General features: G+C 38.4%; 1 protein-coding gene across 1 annotated transcript in view; it reads right to left on the bottom strand.

The window, feature by feature from the left end:
• Positions 1-13,346: 13,346 nt before the first annotated feature.
• Positions 13,347-24,639, bottom strand: part of BMP3 (bone morphogenetic protein 3) — a 29,145-nt gene continuing 17,852 nt past the window's right edge. Inside the window, exon 3 of the mRNA XM_049630716.1 lies at positions 13,347-18,087. Coding sequence (XP_049486673.1) covers positions 17,896-18,087 — 192 coding nt within the window. The 3' untranslated portion in view covers positions 13,347-17,895. The remainder of the gene's footprint in view (positions 18,088-24,639) is intronic.

The following is a 24,639-nucleotide window of genomic DNA, read 5'->3' as shown; positions in this document are numbered from 1 at the left end:
CAGGCTAATAGCTGGACTCCATCTAGTGGTCAGAGTAACAAACTGGGATTTAGCTGCTTACGTAGACCAAACCAAAGCAAAAAGATGGATGCTGTTCTTGAGATTTGACTGTTGCTGTTGTCCGAGGGTCTGAGGTGACTAAAAGAACAACAAAACACAGAGCCTCTGGGTCCTGGTATCAGATACTCTGATACCTCCTTTTATAGGTAGGAGCTTGTAGTGGCTGAAGCCCTGTAGGCCATGTAGGGTTTTTGCTCACTCTGATGGTTTTCTGAGATGCATTTTCTTGTTGTGTGACACAAGGAAGGGGGTAGAAACAGTAGTGGATGGAGTGTCGGAGAATTGTTTCTGCTATGTGACTCTGGGCGGGTCTCTGGGGCTAAATATCTGTGGGACAGTTTCCTGGTATCTAAGAGGTAAGACACAGAGCTTTCCTCCATTCATCTACTTAATAATACCTGCCAGTCCCGCGGCTGGGTGCTTTGGGGGCTCAAGGAGCTTACAACTGAAGAGCATAGATAGATAAAAGTTTAACGTATGCATCAAAAATACATTATAGAAGGTGCAAAGTTCGGTACTGGAAGACCACAAGAGAGTTCCAGACAGAGTTGTCTAACTCCTCATAGGTGGTAGGAGTGAGAGGCGACAGAGAAAGTGAATGATGCCTGTGTCTGTGACTGTCCATGTCTATATCCATGTCCATACCTACTCTCAATGTGTGCTTTCATATAAAACATATATACATATACTCATACTTGCAAAAGCCAATTTTAAAATTTCACAATCAATAAAAGACAAATGACCACCTGGAGAAAACATTTGGAACATGAACAGCAGATAAAAATTTCATATTGCTCATGTATTCTTACAAGTGAATAATTTAAAAAACAAACTCCTGGGGCGTCTGGGTGGCTCAGTCGGTTAAGCATTCGACTTCAGCTCAGGTGATGATCTCACGCTCATGGGTTTAAGCCCCACACTGGGCTCTGTGCTGACAGCTCAGAGCCTGGGGCCTGCTTTGGATTCCATGTCTCCGTTTCTCTTTGCCCCTCCCCACTTGCACTCTGTCTCTGTCTCTCTCAAAAATAAGTAAACATTAAAAAAATTAAAAAACCACAAAAAAACAAACTCCTTAGTCACAAAGTGAACAAAGGACACGAACAGGTCACTCTCAAAAAACAACTACACATGTTTAAAAAATCCATGAAAACTGTATTTAAGCTTACCAACAATTAGATAGATTAGTTCAGCCTTTAAATAATTAAATTAGTGGGGTGCCTGAATGGCTCAGTTGGTTAAACGTCAGACTCTTGGTTTCAGCTCAGGTCATGATCTCACATGATCTCTCTCTCTCTCAAAATAAGTAAATAAACATTAAAAAAAATAATTAAATTAGTTTGCATTACTGATTAATTAACTAAAGTTAATTGTTAATAACAGTAAGTTAAAATTTCTTATTAGAGCAGCAAAGTTTAAAATGGTTGAGAGTCCCTAATATTGAATGTGCTGTGGGGAGAGCAGGCTTTTATGCACTGATGATGGAAATGTACTCATTGATCTGAGTAAAGCTTAGTAATGTGAATCAACATAAAAAGATTCAATTGTTGGGGTGTATCTAAAAGAAACAACTGAATAGACAACTACACAGAAATGTATTTGTAATAATCTTCACTGTAGGATATTATATAATAGCAAAAAAGAAAAAAAAACACAGCAAATACCAACCATAATAAATAGTTTGCTATTTAGGAGTGGTAAAAATAATTGGGGTATAGCCACAAAGTACACTGTTAAATTGTAAAAAAAATTTGTGCAGATCTGCATTTATACTGTAAAAAATATTTATAATATGCTAAGGAGAAAATAGCTTACAAAAAATGTGTACAGTGTGCCACAATTTTACTGAAATAATAAACTGCATATGTACATGAATTAGCATGGAGAAATATCCAGAAAGATATAAATTAAAACATTACTAGTGATTATCTCTCAGTAGTGAAATTATATTTTCCACTTTCTTTTTATACCTTTCTCTATAGTCTGTGTGTATCCCACAATTATGATAGATTACTTTTATTATCGGATAAACCAATTAAGAAATTTTTATTGAAGATGAGAATAAAGCCTGAGCAACTGGGACAAATTTCCGTGAAAATCTCTAACTGTGCTTTCTACAATGTTTCCTAATCTGAAAGTATAATTTCCTGCTTCGGTTTATAGTACTGCAGAGGTAAATAAAGGGACTAACAAAAGAGATGTATCTTTCACAGGCCATAAAAGTTCCATTTCACTGGTGAAAAATTCTCTCTTCTCATATCCCTTAGGCACTATATTAAGTCTCCATATGGAACGAGGTAAAAGGGAAACTTGCAAAGACACAAAGACTGTCTCTGAAGGAGGCAGACTAACAAAGAGGGCTTGCATGGTCGGGACACACACCCCCTGCCTGCAGTCATCTGCCTGTGTGCTGGTGCATGTGCTGTGGTCAGAATCCAGTTGTCCCAAGTTGATGAGATGGTGATTGACATTGAGCCTAGACAAGGAGAGTGTGGGGATGGCTGAGGATGCCGGGTTCCCATGGGCTCAGTGACATCTGTAGGCCTCCTATCTCTATACTCAAGGTTCAGGTCCTGAGTGTCTCTGGCCAGATCAAGTAGAATGATTTCCACAGCTTCTCTGAGGACAGTCTTTCCTGGTCTTTACTATCGTTGTCAAACTTACTGTCTGCTGCTGCAAGGAGAGAGACATACTTGAGTTTGATTCATAGCATTCCCATTTCATGTATTTGTGATCCCTGTGCCAGTAACTGAACGCTCTAAAATTTCAATTTCCTCATCTCTGGAGCAGGGATAATACCCTTGCATCTGACTCTTGGGAAGGGTGATGTGACAATAGCACACGGCACTAGGCTTGGCACATAGTCAGGTTTCTAGAAATGGACATTAAGCCAGTTCCTGTATGTTCAAGCAAAGCAGATATTAACCCCCATTCAATATAAGTTGGATGACCGTCCAGTCTATCAAACAAGCAAGATCATTCCTGAGAGTGAAAGGCGGGGGAGTTCTTCAGTTATGCTGATGCGAGATGTGATCTGGGAGCTGACCTGGGCAAATTAAGACGGATGGCCATTCTGGTTCTTAATTTGATTCCCTTGAACTGTACAACATTCATGATGGTTAGTGCATTATTATCAGCACTAAATGTGAGTGAGTGCCTTATGGGATGGGGGCCAGGAGAATCTGATGATGCCCTGAACACATATCTATGGTGCACTTAGGTTGCATTACCGTTATTTGCTTGCGTGTCAGCGTCCCCATGGTGTGTTGTGTGACTTTACATCCCTGGTGCCTAGCATATTGTATGTGCTCAATAAATGTTGATTGAATTTATGACCAGATGCCCTGGAACTATTAGTGTCAGATGCCAGGAAATGGCTCCTACACTATCCGGGTGGTTCCTGGCTGTAAGCCCAGCTTCCTAGCAGTTGGATAATTGCACCCTGATGGTCAGCCAGAGGCAGCAACAATCATCTCCACTACCTGTTGGGTCAAGAATAAAGGTTGATGACTGCTGCTCTCCTGACGCTGTACTGGGACTTTCTGAGGGGGAAGGACCCTGGCTTTTTTGGCATTGTGTTGTCTCTCTCTGCTTTACCTGCTGAATCACCTGTTGAGTCCATTAGACCGTGAGCCCTTTGAGAGCAAGCAGCAAGATGACCTTGCTTATACTTGTATTCTCAGCTCTATAAGAGGGCACAGAGCTCAATAAATATTTGTGGGATGAAAAAATTTTGAAATGGTAATAATTAAATAGTTATGAAATAAAGAACCAAAAATTAAAAAAAAATTGGAAAGAGTTTTGTAATTTGCATATAAATTTGGAAAGTTCATTTATCTTTGGGCCTCATTTCCAATATCTACAGAATGGGAATAAAACCCTCACAGTGTGAAAAAAACATCTCACAGTGTGGCCTCAGGTATGCCAGTTGTCACCAAAATGTATAAAGTATAAGTAATATTAATAGCACAAGTCTGTAAATCATAGTGGCAATGCTAATAGCTTTGGATTCAAATGCATCAGAGTTCAAATGGAATCTATCTACCTATAATTAACTATTAGAGTTCGAACATTTTTAAAATATAATTTACTGTCAAGTTGGCTAACATACAGTGTATACAGTGTGCTCTTGGTTTTGGGGGTAGATTCCCCTGATTTATCGCTTACATACAATACCCAGTGCTCATCCCAACAAGTGCCCTCCTCAATGCCCATCACCCATTTTCCCCTCTCCTCTGCTGTCCCCCACCCATTCAGCAATAGCCAAATTATGGAAAGAGCCTAAATGTCCATCAACTGATGAATGGGTAAAGAAGATGTGGTTTTTATATACAATGGAATGCTACTTGGCAATGAGAGAGAATGAAATCCTACCATTTGCAGCAATGTGGTTGGAACTGGAGGGTATTATGCTAAGTGAAATAAGTCAGTCAGAGAAAGACAAATATATATTTTCACTCATATGTGGAACTTGAGAAACTTAACAGAAGACCATGGGTGAAGGGAAGGGGAAAAAATAGTTACAAACAGAAAGGGAGGGAGGCAAACCACAAGAGACTTTTAAATACAGAAAATGGAGTTTGAACATTAACTCGGCTTATCCAAGTCTCAGTTTCCACTGCTGTAGAGATAAAACTAGATTTTTTAAAATGTTTATTTATTTTTGAGAGAGAAAGACAGCATGTGCGTGAGGGAGGGGCAAAGAGAGAGAGGGGACAGAGGATCTGAAGCGGGCTCAGTGCTGACAGCAGAAAGCCCAATACAGGGTTCAAACTCACAAACTGTGAGACCATGACTTGAGCTGAAGTCAGATGTTTAACCGACTGAGCTACCCAAGCACCCCAAGATTAAGCTACATGTTGTGAAAGGAAATTAGTATTTTCTATTGCTTAATAAAGATATTATTACCAATATTACTATTCATATCAAAGGTTACTTTAAGGTCTTAGAATTTATGAATTTGTTTCCATTATCTACATATCTATTATCTGTAAAGTAAAAGAGTATTTTTTATTTATAAAATAAGTATTTAACATTCTTATTCACAATTAGAAAGCCAGGAAGGTTTATTAGGTTTGTATAATTGGGGATTGAGGATGAATTGATAAACACAATGTATAGAACCCAATAAATACTGAAAGTTCTTATACGGTACACAAAATACTTCCACAAGGTTCATAATGTTGGAATAAACTATGAACTGTGGGTAAGTTTTCATGCATTACTGTGGATTGCATTTATTCCTCACCATATTATTTGGGGGTTCCCATGGATGCTAAAAACCATATGTAACTCATTTACCTGGCTGATTTAAGAGGAGTTTGATAGCTTCCAAAAGTTTCCACTCTCTCTTTCCTAGCCAGAAAATCAGAATGCAGGTGCATCAGAGAGACTGGAAAGAGTTTAATGTAGATTTGTTGGGTGGGGGAGAATACTGGAAGAAACACTTTCTGTAAATGTGTGTGTGTGTGTGTGTGTGTGTGTATGTGTGTGTATGAACTCACAAGCATCTCTGTCTACACACCACACATAAGAAAGAGGTAATAGAATAGAGCCCTTCCTGCATTCAATGAAAAGACTCTGACAAAGAATCTTAACAACTTACTCTGAGCCATGGAATAGTTTCAAAGCAGGTGCTTAGACCTCTTTACTCTCTGGTCCTTAGAAGTCTCTCATTTGCAAAGTCTACTTAGTTTACTAATAAGTCCAGTTACTTACTAGTTTCTCAACCAGAACTTGTGAACACTTCTCAAACTTAACACTTTATAGATCCACATGGTATTATATTATCATCTTTATTACTTATCACTGCTCACAGTTTCCACTTATAAAATCTTACTTCAGTTATTAAATTTTTCCTCAAAACTGGTTGTAAGCAAGAATGAATAATTCAGCACTCATTTTCATTTATCCATTCATGTCTGGAGATGGGATACTGGGAAAAAACCCCAGGGCTACGTACACATTTTGGAAACATAACTAAGATGTATTTCACACATACGATCCCATCCTCAGTCCAGAAACATTAACACTTTCAGTCCGTTGACACAGACTTTTGTACGCTGGAAAGTTAAGAAATGCTTTTTAGAAAGGTTTTAGAAGAAAATAAGTGCCCCAGAAAACAGAAAGCAAGAATGTTGTCTGGGTTGTAGAGACCGAAGTTGTCCCTTCTAAAACAGAGACTCTGTGGACAAACACTCAACATTATGTGGAGAAGCAACAAGACTTGAAATTGATGCCTTTGTCTAGTTTATACCCACAACTTTCTTTTTTAGCCTTGAGAATGGCTGCCTTTCTGACGTAATTATTTTTAACTGTTTCTTACCTATTTTGATAGCAATCTATCTCAAAGGAAGGAGGACTGGTGATATATTTGTATCTTATAAAAGGGACTGTCACCTTTTTGTAAGATACAAATATATAATTTTAATAATATTGCGCTTTTTTTCCCAGAACATTTACATGGTTTTAATTAGCGCCTTTCATTTGGAAAGTCATTTGCTTGTAGAAAACATATTGAACAGAGTTATTATCAACAAGGAATTGAGATAACTTGATGGAAAACAGGATAAAATGGTTTAATAGTATTTAACTTCACCTTTCTATCTATTATAATCATCATCATTATCATCAGCTCCATCATCTATTAGGTACATGTATTCCAAATGTTCAGAAAGGGCAAAAGACCAGTTTCATGCAAAGGAGGACTTAATGAGTTAGGAATAACTGTGGAAAAATTTAATGTTATCATACAAAGTTGTTTAGAGTCAACAGAAAGGCAAGTTACAAGTGTCCTGCCAGGTAGGGCAGCCCAGCTGGGTTTGAATGGTAATTAACATCTGTATTATAAATAGCAGGTGAGTAAAACCTGTACCTTGGGCCAGGACTAATGACTTGAGGCAGCTTTTAGGTCACAGAGTGATTAACATGTAACTTTAAAGAAGTATGGATTCTAAATTACAGTTTATAATAACTTTTCACTTTTATTAGTCACAAGGGCACTCGCATCTTTCATTGATATTCAAAGCCTACATATTGGCCAGGAATCTACTTATTTGATAGTTCACCTTGTTCAGATAATGGATATAAAATAGAAAACATTTTCCTGAAGACTCAGTGAAAGTGCTTCCGTTTATCCCTTAGATCAGCACTGTCCGGGAGAAGGTTCTATGATGATGGAAATGTCCTATATCTGCCTTGTCCAATCAGATAGCCACTGGCCATGTATGGCTATTGAGCATTTGAAATGTGGTTTGTTGGACTGCGGAACTGAATTTTTATTTTTATTCAATATTAATTAATTGAAAGTTAACTAGCTACACATGGCTAATAGCTACAGTATTCGTGAAGCTTTAGATTCAAGCTCTCTTAACTCTTTTGTTGCTAAGGGCATTTTTCTGAGTGGTTTCACGCTATCAGATGCTGGACCTTTAAAACCTTGGCCAAAACTAAAACTCAAGCTTCCTGGCCTCCAAACTACTGAAGAATTTCTTATTTAGATTCCCTCCACTTGCAGCCACCAGTGTTTTGGTCAATTAATGAATAAGTTACCATCTCATCTAGGACCTCTAGTCTCTAGCAGTAGTCATGATAACAGTCTACAGATTCTCAGGGGTTCAAAACAAGCATCTTTTCTCTTTTCTCTTTCCTTTCCTTCCCTCTTTTTTTTAAGTGGATTTACAATCAAGCTAATTATTTTTCATCAGTTGTAAATATCTAGCATGTGGCTCTGTTTTTTCATGAAGTCAATAAACTTAAAAGAAGACCTTTTCAGTAAGTACATGTTCAATGTGTAGGTTCAATCATTTCATTTTTCTTTGTATCCTAATTCATATGTGTTTTCCATCATCTATATATGCCTGATAACCACTCTGGAGGCTATTCGACCTTCTCACAAATTCAAACCGTTATTCCAGAAAGCTGCAAGAGACCCGGGAAAGAATAATAATGAAGTCTAAGATTCATTAAGATCTTTTAAATTTAAAATATGACATTTTAATTTAACTCAGCAGACTCACGTTTATGTGATTTGTCCCTTGTTCTCAAAGCACTGGGTCATTTTCTTACATGTCTCAGGTGATTTGAAGCAGAATTCAGTAAAGGAGTCTGCCTGCTACTAGACAGAAATATCTCATCTTAACAGTGAGCCCTAGGTATTGGTTTTCTAACTAGAGAGACTGGCGTAGGATTTTAATATAACCTCTATAATGGTCTGCTAGGGGAAATGGGAACTGCTGACGACATTACAGGCAACTATAACTTCAAAATGCTCTCATCCCAATGTATCACAGCTGAAATTTCTCCTCGCAACATGTGGCTATCCCTTGGAAGTATTATAAAGTGAGTTTCATATTAAAGGCAGTAGAAAGCACAGCTCCAAAGGGCTCAGTTATCTCTTGCCGCACACCCCTGGCCAGGCGGGCCATCCTCTCCGGCATTATAAAATCATCCGAACGTTACTAACACCTCTGGGGTTTCTGATTCATGTTACCGACACCAGAGTGTAGGTTCTAGATTCCACACAGCGATTTTCTTACTGGTTCAATTGGCAGAATTTTGATATTGTGTCATTAATTTCTTTCATTTCTAACAAGATAATTTAATGAAATTACATATGTTGGACCCAATGTTGAAAGTATGTTCATGCACAGGTATGTCAGTGTTTATAGCGATGGAAAATCTCCAGAAAGCAGGGCTGAAGTCCTAAAAACACCAAAATGTTTCTCTTAAGTAATTCCATTTTGGGAAAAGCTCTGTCACATGGTTCTTGCACATAATTGCCTCACCTCTGGACTGCTGCATTCACATCTGGCCTGAGCCCTCATGAGGTGGGGGTTGGTTTTGACTGTAACCTGATGGCAGTTTGCCCATGTTTCAAGTCTGAAAATGTAGTTGGTTAATATTTTGAGTCAAGGGGTTGGAACATAACCATACCTCGCTCCCTGCTTCAGTGACATTGCAGTGGAGCCAGTGTGTGTGTGAGATATTGGGTATGGGCTGGGATGAAGGGAATGTGGGGGAGGAAAACACCTGCTACTCTTGGATTTTAACTTCTTCAGGACTGGATTTCTTATTGCCCTCAGAGCAGCATTTCAATGTCCCAGAAGGAAATGAGAACAAAATGAAAATCAAGTTGTTGCAAACTAAAATGGACAACATTGGGGGGGGGGGAGGAGTGGGCTTCATATTTTAACCTTGTTAGTTACAGCAGCCTCCCATCGTTTCACAGAATAGACTTCTCTCTCCTATAGGCTGCAGCTCAAATACCCAGACCACTATGGGCTTGGACTCAAGGCAGACCAAAGTTGGATTATTTTTTGCCACATCTTTTGAGGGTCCAGGAGGAAACAAGAATAATAAACAGGGCAGAAGAATTCTTACAGAATAGCTAACTGAAATGATCAGTGTATGTCATATTTGCTCCTTTTAGACTTATAATAAATGTCCATTATAATTAAAAATGTGATAGGAGACAGTTCATATGACAATTTATGTTAAGGGAGTCACTTTTACCTCATTCCCCACCTTTCCATAGTGGGGCTCCATTTCTACCCTACTTGCTAAGAAGGTACAGTGGTCGAAGACATGCCCTGCTCCATCCTCCTCTGGGGCTTCTCCCCCATGGGAAAGGAGCAGCTACCCCAAATAGTGAAAGAGTGAAAGTTGGCCATCCACCAGGTGGCTCATATTTCTTAGTAGGGCCAGGGTAAGATTTAAGATTATAATAAAAGATTATAGTCTTGTTCTTTTGGGCTCTTCACACTTAAAGGGATGTAGGGAAGGGCATAATTTCCCATTATGATAGCACTGTAGGAGTTAGGGTTAGTGATACCTGACTTCCAGTTTCCCCATACAGGGAACAAGAGTCCTGTGTACTTCCTTCTAGGAAAGTATCGAAGCAATATTTTCGGTTCCTGTCTCCATCCTTTCTTTTTAAGGCAGACAGCTTACCTGACTGATGATGGGGAAAATGGCAACATTTTCTGGGAAGAAAAATGGCAACGGTTCAGTCCCTACTTGACTTTTCCCTTTTCAGAATTATCTACTCAAAACACACCTGTTCCATCTTCCAGGACCTTAGCTCATCAGTCTCCACATCCCCTGGGACTGGCCTACAATTGGGCAGGAAGTTGAACTCAGGCAAACAGCCTCAGATCTAAACACTAACCAAAAATTTCCATTATTAAAACTTATTTTTTTTGTTCCCTGATACCTTTGCCTACTTCCTCAGTATTTCTCAGAACTCTCAGAATATTTACTTTGATGGCTTTCTTTCGGAAGAGGCATCTGAAGGAAAGTGGAAGAGAATAGGACAATCAGAGCAAGTCTACTACTGCTGGAACCCCAGCTGTGACACCAGTATGACTCTTACGTTGGTTAAATCAATTATTCTTGATGGATAAACTGGGGATAATGCTGAGACCATCCTTCCCAGTTCAAATGAGGACTCATTCGTGAAAGTGTGTAAAGTACATTTAAGATACCAAAAAAGCTAATGTTATAGAACATTTACTCTGCATTATGAATAGTTATAAGTGTTTCACATGTAATAAGTAATCCTTTCAACTCTGCAAGGTAGGCTCTGTGTTTCATTCTCATTGTACACACGAGGACACCGAAGCATGGAGACGTTTTATAACTTCTGTAAGTCCCCACAGCTAGTACTGACAGAGTTGAGATTCTGATGCAAATAATCTGGCTCCAATCCTGAGCTCGTAACTTCCGTGATGCATTCTCTTTACAAATAGCAGTAGATAAATTTGGTTTTTGTTTGTGTTTTAATTTTATTTGAATACTGTTGACACGCAATGTCACATTAGTTTTGGGTATACATCATAACGATTCGATGAGACTATACATTATGCTATGCTCACCACTGGTGCGGCTATCATCTGCCACCACACAATGCTATTACAATTCCATTGACTGTATTCTCTGTGCTGGACCTTTCCTCCCTGTGACTTATTCATTCCATAACTGGAAGCCCATGTCCCCACTGCCCTTCATCCATTTTGTCCATTCCCTCTGTCCTTCTGACAACCACCAGTCTATTCTCTGTATTTGTAAGTCTGGTTCTGCTTTTTCTGTGTTTGTTTGCTTTGTTTTTTAGATGAGTCCAGCTCTTAAAAATTATTTTTTGCTGTTAAAATGAGAAGAGGAATGCTTCAAGTATGTTTATGAAAGAGACAAGAGTCTGGCAGACACCATCACACAACAGAAGCGAGACAGAATCTGTGACCTCCTTCCAAGTTGAGGGATGGCGACCTATTTCCTCAGTTCTTTCTGATGTTCTTCCCACTTCCCCTTTCATTATTGCTCTTGTTGCTGTTTTTTCCTAAGACATGATCAGGACTGAAATGCTTAGGAGTTGTGACTAATTAAGTAAGGGTGTTTGGATCCTAGAATCTAGGGTACTAGAGCAAGAAGTGATTTTAAAGACCACCTAAGAGAAAGCTGAGGCCACCAGGAGGTGAAGAAACATAGCAAAGCACACAGGCCCAGAGCTGAGCAATGCCAGGGCTAAAGTCCGGGGTTACAGCAAGTGCAACTGGAAAATACAAATATTAGAACCCAAATTAAATTTAAAAACTCGTACTATGAGAACATCTATTTGTATGTGTGTGTGAACAAAAGAGCATGAAGAAAAGATTCGTGGATTCTTAATTTTGTGTGTTGTGAATCTAAATGTATAACCCTGTGGCATTGTGCTTTTTCTTATTGTATACTCTGGTTTTATTGGTTGATATTCACTTGAAGATAGTAACATATAGCTAACCTCCAGTTTTGAGACTGTGTACAATTTAGATACTGATGCTCTGTGTCAACAAGCACATCTCCACCAACCGTGACAGTTTTGTGCAATATGAGCTAATCCTTGGTAATACTAAATAATTTTTAGGAGGATGTGGATTTGTGCTCAAAGTTCTTATTCTCCACCCCAATCTCCACCACATCTTCTAATAGCCACAAAGACCAATCGTAAGAGATTTTTCAAGGCAATCCTCTGGCACAAATACCGAATCAACCTATTACAATAGCAACTCCTTTGCAAGTCCCTCTTAGTCACAGAACTGACCACCTTGATGGTATGATAACCCAGTCAATATTCCTCAAAGGCATTTGTCATCCTGGTAATAACTAGCAGTACCAGGATCACACTGGAAGTCAGTTTGATCTCAAAGACCATGTTCTTTCCATAATGTTACAAAGGGCTCTAAATACCAATTTTTCCAGTAGTTTGTTGTATGGCCCCGGGAATTCTCAGAAGTTCAGTATATTGTCTTCACGATTCTTTTTGGTTACAATTTACAGACACTGGCTCAGTTCTGCTTCAGAAGAGTGAGCATTTTATGGAGTTTGTAGGAATATCTCATATAATCCAAGGACAGGAAGTACAGTTTATGAGCGACGAGAACAGAAGCCATAATATCATCAGGAAACAAGGCAGCTACTCTCCTTACTCTGTGAAACTCCATGCTTAATCTGTGCCTATTTTTTTTTCTCTGAACACTGGGTTTTAAACTTTTTCATGTGCCTGGTGCAAAAGAGTTACAACCCTCTTCGGCAGCATTGCTGCTAAATATCCTCCCAGCTTTACCAATATTGTTTCAGCTTTTGTTCCATGACCATATTTGTCGTGTGTCAAGGAACCCATCCCTGTTGATGGCAGCCAGATTTTAAAGGAGGGCATAATCAGTAGACATCTAAATAGGTATAAACTATAGTATATCTATATTTCCCTCTTTGGGAAATGAGAAGACTCGATTTGATAATAATAATAATAGTAATAATTGATAGTAACTAAGTCTTTATTCTATTTCAGGCACTTGGCAAAATAATTTACACATCTTATCTTATTGCATCTTGTAACAACCTTATGGGGCAGGAAGTTTATGCCCCATTTTAAAGGTTTATTATTTTTGAGAAAGAGAGAGAGAGAGGGCATGAGCAGTGGCAGAGCAGAGACGGTGGCACAGAGGATCTAAACCAAGCTCTGCACTGACATCAGAGAGCCCAACACGGGGCTCAAATACATGAACTGTGAGATCATGACCTGACCAGAACAGGATGCTTAACCCTCTGAGCCACCCAGGTGCCCCATAGATAAGTTAAATGGGGCACAGATAGGTTAAGACATTTGCTCAACATGACCTCTAAAATGCCTTATAATTCCAAAATGCTATAGATTTTAGTTAAATATCACAGTCTGAATAAATCTGATATACAATGAGTGAAAATAATATGAAAATATATTTTACTTCTTGACCTCAGGTCATTCTTTTTCTTAAAGACAAAGCTAGTACGTACACAAAAATAATGCAATATAGTTTGATGATCAGATTAATTAATTTAAATACTTATCATCCCAAAGTGTACCTAGAACATGGTGATAATAAATGATGAAATACCAGGGGATCAGGCACTCAGGAAAAATATCTCCAATGAAGAAATGGGGACTTTGTGGTTAAAGAAGAAATATAAAACCAAACACAAAAGAATTCAAATTGAGTTACTCCAGTTTGGAAGACATGTTTTCACCTCCCGGGTATGTTTCTGTATTGTTCCACAATGTAATCATGCTTTGTTGACCATGGGTTATGACGCTCCATTCATGGCACCATTTGTAAATATTTAACTCTGTGCCCAACCTTTATAACCTCTTTTCAAATGCAGCACAGTTGAAAAAGTTTTACAAATGCAGTCTTTTCCAATTATAGTAGAAAAGAATGGGGAAACATTCAATTAAGTAATTTTTATTTTCATACTGTATAATGAAAAGCTCTCCATTACTGGAAGAAAATGATACAAAGTCAGCAAAGCTTATACATCAGTAGTGAAGTGCTCTGCACAGTTTCACTGCAATGTGCCCCTTTAGTGGATTTGACTAAAGAACCAAATTTCATTTTGCATGTAATAACTATAGTAAAAAGAATTTTTCTCACCATTTAAGGATGAAAATTACCATTATAGAAAGACAACAGTCATTAAATAAATTAAAAGCATCTTTAAAGTTTTCCATATATATATATATATAATATATATTTTAAATCGCCATTAACTGTACAAGCATTAAATTCTGGACTAAGACATTTACAGAAACTAGTGTGAAAAGCTGAAAAGAAGGCTTGGTTTTTAGAAAAGGGGTGGTCATTTAATTGCCTATATACTACATTAAAATACAATTCTCCAGGGGAAAAAAAGCTATACAGAGCAGTCAGATTTATCCCACATTTCTTATTTAATTTTAGACCTAATCTTATACATCAGGCGTGCATAGCTATTCTTTAAACCAACCTTGAGTCAACAAGAAGTCAATATCCAGATACTAGTTATTTGTTAGCGCAGAGAAAAGTGAAAGGAGAAAGACTAAACTGAATAATGTAATTATAGAACGAAATTATGGAAGACTGATAATTGTATTATACACATAGAATTGTCTATAAAAATATTAAACAGGCGACAAGAGGGTTTTTTTTCAGAAATAAGATAAAAACATCTATGTTAAGTGAATAAATGATCATCAGTTAATATATAGCTAGGTGAATGTAAAAATGTATCTGGAGTATTACAGTCCTGAGATCTGGGGAGTCCAACCTTCAAGTTTAAATTCCACAACCCCAAATCCTGTAAATTGTATACATTATCTACACAGCTTACAATAAGATACTTTGAAAATACTATATTGACATCAGCAGCCCCTGAATTTGAGTTCAAGAGAACAGTTATTGAAAAAAAAATTCGTTTTTAAGTGACTGTGTGTGTGTGTGTGTGTATGTGTGTGTGTGTCACATCTAGGAGTGGGGGTGGAATGTCAGTTTGGAAAGAGAAGCGGGGAACAGGAGAGAAGAGAGAGAGATAGGCAAAGATGCATGATTTAGGAAATGGCATTTCTAAACATAATTTCTTTTCTTACACCATTGCCATTTTTATATCAGGAGATTTATAAAAAGTCTATGTAAAAATTATGCATATACCAGTACCTAAGAAATTGTGAAATAGTCGCTTAATTTTCCAACTATTTCAAGTAAATTTTTATTAGTTAAAATATCATTTCATTTATTTCAACCCCCTCGACTGAAAAGAAATCTTCCTTTATTTTTGGGGAATAAAACTTTCCCTGTTTATGTCCTCAGCGTGGTAGTGAAATGATGGTTATGAGGCCACACAGCCATAATGACTGGTCAAAAAATATTTTGATTGCTAAGAGACTCCCAAGATGATTCATTATGTTGCAATTTTGTTATATAAGTTGCTAATTAAAATAGAATCTTAGTTATTACTCAGAAAGTTTTATTATTGAGAGATTTTCCTGGCCATTGTAGGATTTAATCTGTAGTAAGTAGGCATCAGTTAAAATTAAGAAAGGTAACAAACAGATATCTAGATAGAAGACTGAAAAGTAATGCTGGGAATGGCTAGAGATGTTGGTTGATATATCTCTAGAGAAAAAAGCTAAATTAAGAATTTCCTCATATCTACGAATAAAAAAGAGGTTTCTTTATTGAAAGATTGTATGACTAGGATATGATGGCCACACACTGGCTCACTTCTATTACATAGTTTTGCTTTCAAATTTTTGATAAAGTTTGTTTGTTTGTTTGTTTTTAAATGTTTATTTTTGAGAGAAAGAGAGAAGAAGAGAGACAGAGAGAGAGAGATGGGTGGGAGAGGGAGGGCAGAGAGGGAGACACAAAATCTGAAGCAGGCTCCAGGCTCTGAGCTGTCAGCACAGCGCCTGACGTGGGACTCGAACTCACGAACCATGAGATCATGACCTGAGTCAATGTCGGACACTTAGCCAACTGAGCCACCCAGGCACCGCTCAAATTTTTGATAAAGTTTATTAAGAGTAAGTCCCTTGCCTATCTCAGTTTGAATATTTAAAATAATGCTACCAGAATAAAAAAATTAACTCTAAGAAACCATAGTAACTCAGGCACCAGAACTTAATTTATTAGTTCTAACTAGTGTGTCTCATTCATCGAGTTCATATATACTCACACCAACTTCTGTGTCCTCCAGAAGTGTCAAAGCGCTTCTTTCATGGTAATCATCTTCAAATGGATCTCCAAAAATAAGTTAGAAATTTAGAAATATGACTTAAACCACAGGGAATTCCATACTCACCCCCAAAGGCTGAAGACTAGAATGTTCTTGCCTTTGGTTTATGAACAGAGATATTTGTAGTATTTTTAGATCTATTGGTATCATCCATTTAAGGAAGATGTGTACAAAGTAGCTCATATTCTAAAACCCAAACTTTTAGGGTCAGAAAGTTCTTCTGGCTCAACTAGTCAACCTCTTCATTTTACCAGTGAAGATGCTAAGACACACAGTTAGCACAGTGCCTTTTACAAAATAAATGCTCAGTAAATATTACATGATGAACCACGATAGGTAGCTACAGGTAGAGACAGAACAAAACCCCACGCCTTCTGATACTTCACAGCCTCTGAAATGGCTTAGTTGTCTCTCATCAGCGGAGACTCAACCAAGAGGAGGGTTGGCCACAGATAGGACATCAACAACCACCCATGGTCTGAAAACATCGTTGTCACACATGCGGATTCGGAGAGAGAGAGATTTTTGAAACATGTTTTCTAGGGCAAGGTGTAAGAGGATAGTTGTGACAAATGGAAGTGGGGAAAAAAAACACAGTGTCTATATTTGACTTCCTTTTTTTGGTGAAAAATTTTTAGTGAGCTTTGCTAAAGTAGATTTCATGGCTGAACCTTGATCCATGTGAAAAGGTGCCTGGACCTGGACGTGGCTGAAGAATGATATTCAACATGTGATGGTGATTAATCTGGTCATTTCAAGAAACCTCCAATATTCCATCCGTTTTTGAGCCTCAGGCATTTATGGATTGCTTCATAAGAAGTAAAAGCATATCAAGAGAACCGAAATTTTTCTTTAATTTAAAAAATTTAATTGAATTTTTGAATTCAATTTAAAAGAACAAATGAAGGTATTCGTGAAAAAGAAGAGGAAGTACATGTGGGTTTTTGAAAAGTGGTCTGCAGGTTCCCTTTTCTAGGAGGCAATGAAATGAAAACAACTGTAATTCAAATTAAATGGCTGGGCCAAGTGGTAACTCTCTGCATATGCTCTTGGATCACTCTGTCCTTTTTGGTAAAGTTCTTATAATTGAATGGTGCTTGCCAGAACATGAAATGGAAAACACAAAGAATCCTGTGTAGATTGAACTATAAAACCATGTTAAGCAAACCTTCCTAGAGAGGGGACAGGCACCTGGCAATGTACACACATACATATACTCTTAACACTCAGCCCACACTCTCCACTCACCTATTCATACAATTACACATGGAGGAAAAACACAGGTAAACAAGAGTCTTAACAGATTTGAAGATAAACATAAAAGTTGGTTGGGTTATTTAGCACTTGCTGAGTCACTCAGGAATCTATGGCAATAAATCTACTTCAAAATATGAAAAATTTCTATTCTCTATGAGTAGAGATAAGTGATAAGCTATTGGTGTTTTTCCAACCTATTTTCAAAGCTCCTTACAAAAATAAATCAGTGTGTCCTCTAATAGCTCTGAAAAAGAGTTTGAGTGATCATTTTTCCTTTGTGAATTTTTTAAAAAAAGAAATAAATGTCCATAGTTACGAAAATCTTGCATTTAGTTACATTCAGAGACAAACACAGTCCAGTTCTCCTTGATGGAAATCGTCAGTCTGTCTGCTCATTCTCTTTGACTATAAAAAATCTTTTGGGATGAAATGCATTGGCAGTGCAAAACAAGGGGCGGGGGAGAGTCCATTAAATAAAGTAATGATTGAATTAAGCACCCAGATGAGTTCTTTGCCAGGTTATCTGCAAGCACAAGACTCTACTGTCATATTAGGATACACTTTAAGTACCACGTTCTTATTCTCATCAAAGAATAAGATACTGAGTGAGGACATCTTTTCTGGCACACAGCAAGGCTCAGGGATTCCAGGAACGACGCCCACAGCTCTCACTATACTCTGGATGGTAGCATGGTTTGATGGCTTCAAAGACTAGAAAAGAAATGGGAGAACACATAAGTTAGGTGGAACTCCTTTCCCACTCTTCACTGTTCATCCCTAAGGTACATACGCAACGAATTCGTTTCAGCAACTTTATAACGCTCTGGCATCATTACCCGTTCATCACGATCTCCTATACCATCATCACCAACATGGTTACCATTTATTAAGTACCTGCTACATGCCAGGCATGTTATATATAGTATCTGTGATCCTTATAACAAAACTACCATTTTTAAATATTTTACAAATAAAGAAATAGTCTCAAAAAGCTTAAATGACATGTCTAAGGTCAAATAACTAGTAAGTGGTAGAGTGGGTATGTGAATCCAGTTATCTAAGCCGGAATCACTTAACTAAAAACAATTTAGTTGCCAAACAGGGGAGTAACACACTCTAGGGTGTTTTCAACAACAGGACTGCAACAAAAACCATTTGTTCTTGATTCTACGCTAGTCATAATGAACCCTAGCAAACACCCTATTTAATTAACATAGACATATTATTACCACTGCTATAGCGATATTTCTACTTTGTTGTTAAAATAAAACCAAGCACATCAAGGAGCACTGATTTATTTAGTAGTCGCCACCAGGATGAACTGGACGGTAATCACTCCACTGTAATTATTTATTCACCTCTTCTTCGGAGCACAAATTGGGGTTAAGAAGATCACCCCATTGGCCACTGGGGGTCACTGTTGCTTCATGGGTTCAGACTTCAAGGCAGTCGTGTTAGAAGTGTTCCAAGTGTGAGCCATATATATCTTCTGGGAATATTCTAGGGGGCAGAAGGTTATCTCATGGATATCAGAAGTTTGACCAAGGAAGAAAAATTTGTTCCTGAGAAAATGCCAAATGGAACCATTAACATCCATGTGAGGCAAGTGGTTTTCTTTAGAGTGCCAAACAGCTCTGCTCAGACTTGAAGGACAGTCACTTTTCCAAGCCCAGAATGTTCGGGTATTGCCAGAGTGGCATGAACTTCTTCAGGAGAGATGCCACGCTTTTCAGCATTAGTTTTCCCCAATGTCTCTCTAAGGCAGGTGAAACGAGTTTTGTTTTAAATATATTTAGAACCAGAAATTTGGTAACTTGCCAGAGATCACATGTCAATTCAGAAGTGGGATTTAGGCCAAAACTCTGGGTTTTTAATTTCAAGACTTCAAGCCATGTTTCTCATGGCTCAGAGGCACCTCTGCGTTGATATTTTAATTTCATACCCCTAAACCTCCCAGTACGGGAAACTGGAACAAGTTAAAAGGTTAAGGTACATACAAATCAAGGGAGAAGCAAATAATATAGAAAGCTGGCATACCACTAAAAAAAAAAAAGAAAGAAAGAAAAGAAAACAGATTATTTTTGTTAGACAAAGGGCAAATCTGATTTGCCTCATCCCATCTGTAAACTTTAATTAAAGAAATTATCTATACATTAGACTTTAAATTTATTGTGAAGGGGCATAAATCATTTAAAAAATGGTCTTGATGAGGTGCAACTTTTTTTTTTTACTCTTTCTTCCTAGAAACTTTAAGTATATGTTGAAAAGAGTTGTTAACTTTCACTCAATTAGCTTTGCAAAGCAAGGTATTCTCCCTTTAAGAAAAGGAAGTCTATGTTGTTCTATTTCAGGTATCTTGTGCCTTGCAGCATCGCCAAAATCTGTGTAACTGACACAAACTGTAATTGGTATTGTACCGTAGAGATCAATAACCACTGTCGTTATTTCATCAGTATTGGTAATTTCCAAAGAAAATTTTTGCAGCCATCCACTTTTCTCTATTGATTTATTCTTAAGACTCAGTGATCCAAACAGCTTATAATAATGTCCCAAAGGATTTTTTTTAAACCACAGATTTTCTGACATTATTCTGTGACTTTTTATGTCTTAATGACTCCTATAATATTTAAATTTCATAAGAAGTGGATCTATTTAAGTAGAAGAGGTCTCGAAGGATAAATACTGCTCTGCATTGCTGTTCTCCAGTGCCTGGAACAGTATATGCTCTGGGCACTGAATATTTACTAAATGGATGAAATACTTCTAAGAAATAGCTTACCCTCCATCATACCTATTTCTGTGGAAATAATTCCCATCAACAAAAATAAAAGTTTCTGTGCAAATGACCCAGAGTAGATACGGAAAATATTCATGGGTGTTTCCTAGGAAAATTCCTGTCCTTTTTTTTTTTTTTTTCTTAAGCTCTAACTCACAAATGATAGATTCAGAAACTATGAACAGTCTCTGGTGGGCTCGCTGGAATTCAGGAATGGGCCCTTGATTCTGAGTTGGTGTGTCTTATCAGACAACTTCAATTTTCTAGGGAGTTTCCCCATTTGACTCACTATGGAATCCTCTGATCAGGCTGCCATTACCAGGAATCATTATGTCATGCACAAAAGATTCATGCACTAATTGCTCATTTGAAGCACACTGCCAGTCTATAATTTCTGTTTGTTTTTGAGTTCAGATCATGCTTCTCATGACTCTCTTGATACAGCTTAATAAATTTGTCCATCGCAAGTGCAGTCTGTGTTATTTCCCTCCCTAGTCTCTGTTTTTAATGCGAGTAAAACATGACTTTAACATCAGTTGAGGTGATTTTTGCTTAGGTAACTGAGTACAGCAACATTTAGGATTTTGGGGTCATCTTTTCATGACCAGAGATTGGAATTGGAAACTCAGGAAAGTAATTTGAGGGTCTATCGCTTTGAAGTCATTAAATGTGAATTTCTTCTTGATATAGGATATTTGGCTCAACGTGTTTAGATTCTTTGCTGCCCAATTCTTTTGTCTTTGCTATCCTTGGCTTCCGCACGATTCCATGAAAAAAATAACTCCATTCCTCTAATCCTTGTTGGTTCTCTCGCATCTCGGTCAGCAACAATGGCTCAATCATTTTCATTTCATTTGAAAGCTCTGTTTTCCATCTCCGCTAAGGTGGTGAGGGGGAAGCAAAGGCATACGACTTGGCCTTAGCTATATGGGTATTTTTCATCTCATGGCAGAATTCCAGGGGTCTCTCCCTGGGAGAACAGATTGGCTGTAGGGGCTAGAAATCAGAAAAATCCATGCGGCCGTGTCTGTGAATGAAATCTGCAGTGGTCCGGCCCGCACCTGCCAAGCGGCGCCTGATGTCCTCAAGTCGAATTTGATTACAAATGCATTAGCAAGGGAGAGTGTGTCATCAGCTAAGAGCCTTCATTCCTGACCTGGGCCATGGGGTTTTGCTCCACACTCTCCCAGTCCAGCCCACATGGGTGTGATAGCCCAGAAACTATCTAATTGGAATCAGTGAAAGGGCAAAGCCTGGAATTTGGGAAAGGCAGCACACAGCTGTTCTGAATTACAGAACAGGTTGTCGACTTTTGCAGACGGAGAGCCCCGCCATATAGAGCAGGCTTTCTCGAAGGAGGCCAAAAGGAAGGAGGGCCAGCAGAGGAGTCTGGCCTGGGAGAGCTTTTCTCTGGGGCAAAATGTATATCTAAAGTCTGAAAGTTCTTTGGCGCCTCAGTTATTCCACATATGTTTGTACTGATCTGGTCAGAGACCTTATTTTCCTCTGTCGCTCCGACTGTATTTTTCTCTTAATAGCTCGCTCTGGTTACCATGTTGGAAGCTGTACTGATAATAGCAATGCTTATTAATTACCCCTAACATAGCTTCGTATTGCTTCGTGTTACCCATCCTTTTGGTTATCACACCACCTGAAAGCCACAGAGCCTGGAAGGCCGAAAGGGAACCACTAGAAAGCCTTAAAAGTTAAGCCGATTCTCACAAGGTGATGAGAGACGGAGAACTCCATGTAACAGCCAAACTTCCACTCTCAACTTGGCAAAAGGAAATCTCAGGCTCAGAGAGAAAACTCCACACTTCTCCCTGTTATGTCTCCCTGGAGTTCTGATGCCATTCCAAGTTTTGACAAATATTATGATGAGTTCAGTTGTTGCAACCAATGCTGTCCTGATTCTATTACTCTCCAAAGAAACGTTACTGGAAGAGCTTACAGGCTGTTGAACCTGCAGGGAGAATCCTATTTTAGGCTTTGTGATGTTTGAAATGGGAGTAGAAACATTTCTAAAACTTTTCCTTGTCTTACATCTTTTATTCTCTTGATCCCTTTCCCCATTTGGTCTTCCTTCAGCCCCCTCCTACATTGAACTTTCTGTTCTCCTCGGTCTCAACAATGACCTTTAATACAAATATTAATAGCAAATACTTATGGAGCGCCTACCATGTGCACGGTGTTCTACTGTTTTCTTTACCCACTGTTGTTATTATGTAGAAACTATTGTTTTTATCATGTACTATTGTACCCATTTCAAAGTTGAGAACACTAACATACAACTGACCCTTGAACAATGTAGGTTTGAACTGCATGGGTCCACATATACGTAGATTTTTTTTTATAAATTCAGTAATGCAAATGTATTTTCCCTTCCTTATGATTTTCTGAATATTTTCTTTTTTCTAGCTTACTTTATTGTTAAGAATACAATATAGAATACATGTAACATAGTAAATCCATGTTAATCTACTGTTTATGTTATTGATAAGGCTTCTGATCCACAGGTGGCTATTAGTAATTAAGTTTTGGGGGAGTTAGGACTTACTGATGGATTTTTGACTGTGCGAGACATCAGTGCTCCAAACCCCTGTGTTGTTGTTCAAGGGTCAACTATATGAGTTCTCCCCCAAACCACATTTAACCCTCAATTTTGCTACTCAAAGTGGGATTTGTGGACCAGCAGCATCAGCAACACCTAGGAGCTGCATTGGATACGCAGAATATTAGGCTATATGCCCGGAACCACTGGATCAGAACCTCCGTGTTCCCAGGCAAACTGCAGCCACATTAGAGTTAAGAAGTCCTGCTACAACCAAGCATGTACGTTTAATCATTCTGCTGCTTTAACACACTTCCCTCCTTAAACTTATCTGTTACTCTTAACTTATCCCTATAAGTTTTATTTTTAATTTTAATGTTTATTTATTTTCGAGAGAGAGAGAGCGCAAGTGGGGGAGGGGCAGAGAGAGAGGGGGACACAGAATCTGAACCAGGCTCCAGGCTCTGAGCTGTCAGCACGGAGCCCGACGTGGGGCCCAAACCCACGGACCAAGAAGTCCTGAAGCTGAAGTCAGAGGCTTAATCGACCGAGCCACCCAGGCACCCCCGCCCCCATAAGGTTTTTAAATAATTATTCTTTGCATCACTGAGAACCATCATGAAGAACTACCAAAGCAAAGGCAGGGTTTTGCATAGTCAGAGCAAGATGGAAGGGGTAAGACGGGGTAACTGTGGCAGAGCGGAGACCAGACCAGGTCTCCAGAGTGGGTAGTTGAAAACTCACTGAATAGCTCCATATTGTCATGGCTCCCTGAGTATGAAAATTTGGAGTCAGGAAGAAAAATTATTTCCCCAGGCTACATAGAAGAAACTACAGTTTACGAGTGTGAGAGATTATTTGGAAAACTCACAGACCCACTTAAAATCAGTCATCCTGGGTTCAGAGACAGATTATGAATTCATTTTGTCTCTCAATGCCACAAAGCAACCCACACTATAAAGATTCATCACTGTTAACATTCTGCATCTTTGTGGTCTGTTTTTAAATGCTATCCCGGGGCGTCTGGGTGGCTCAGTTGGTTAAGTGTCCAACTTTAGCTCGGGTCAGGATCTCATGGTTTGTGAGTTTGAGCCCCGTGTCAGGATCTGTGCTGACAGCTCAGAGCCTGGAGCCTGCCTCGGATTCTGTCTCCCTCTCTCTCTGTCCCTCCCCTACTCATGGCTTTGTCTTTCTCTTTCTCAAAAATAACTAAACATTAAAGAAAATAAAAAAAAATGCTGTCCCAATTGGCAAAAGTTTTGTTTGACAGTGATATACCCTTTATGAATATTTAGACAAGATAAGGCTGTTTATATCATAGTAAATGTATATAATTCTTATTTTGTGTTTAGATTTAAAGAACATGGAGTCGACAAAAATCCTTGGGAGAGACAAGTCTTAGAAGATGTAGAAAACTTTTTCTTCCGAGATATTCTAAGAAGAAAACGCGATTCCAATCAAGTTACTGGCCCGGAGGCTGACCTGCTTTTGTTCGGCCAGACCTTTATGCATGTGTTCCATTAAACATCCCAATGAGCATGACACTAGAACATGAACATGATAATTTAAAGATCTATAAGTAGAAGTTGCTCACTCTTTGAGGCAAAAGATTTTTTTTCTCTGTTATTATGCAACAGCAAAAGTTGATTCCCCTCAAGTTTTGAGAAAAAGAACAAAAAAACCCCATCTCTATTCTTTCTCTGAATTCTATTCCGACAGCCCCTTTTCATTGTATGTCAGAGATTCAAACTGTTATAAGCTAAGAATAGAGGTTCAGAGATAAGCCTAACTGAAGGCCAGAGGGCACCACTGTACTTTACTAACTCTAAATTCAAAGAAAATAGTCACTTGGATTTGCTGTGCAAGGCAGTGGTGGGATTGGGGAAGCTTCTGAGAATATATTCATCAGGATACTGAGTACTGATACGATACAGTG

The sequence above is a fragment of the Panthera uncia genome, chromosome B1 (assembly GCF_023721935.1).
Source record: "Panthera uncia isolate 11264 chromosome B1, Puncia_PCG_1.0, whole genome shotgun sequence".
NCBI lineage: Eukaryota > Metazoa > Chordata > Mammalia > Carnivora > Felidae > Panthera > Panthera uncia.
The sequence above is the reverse complement of the archived record's forward strand: the minus strand, read 5'-3'. Positions and strand labels throughout refer to the sequence as shown.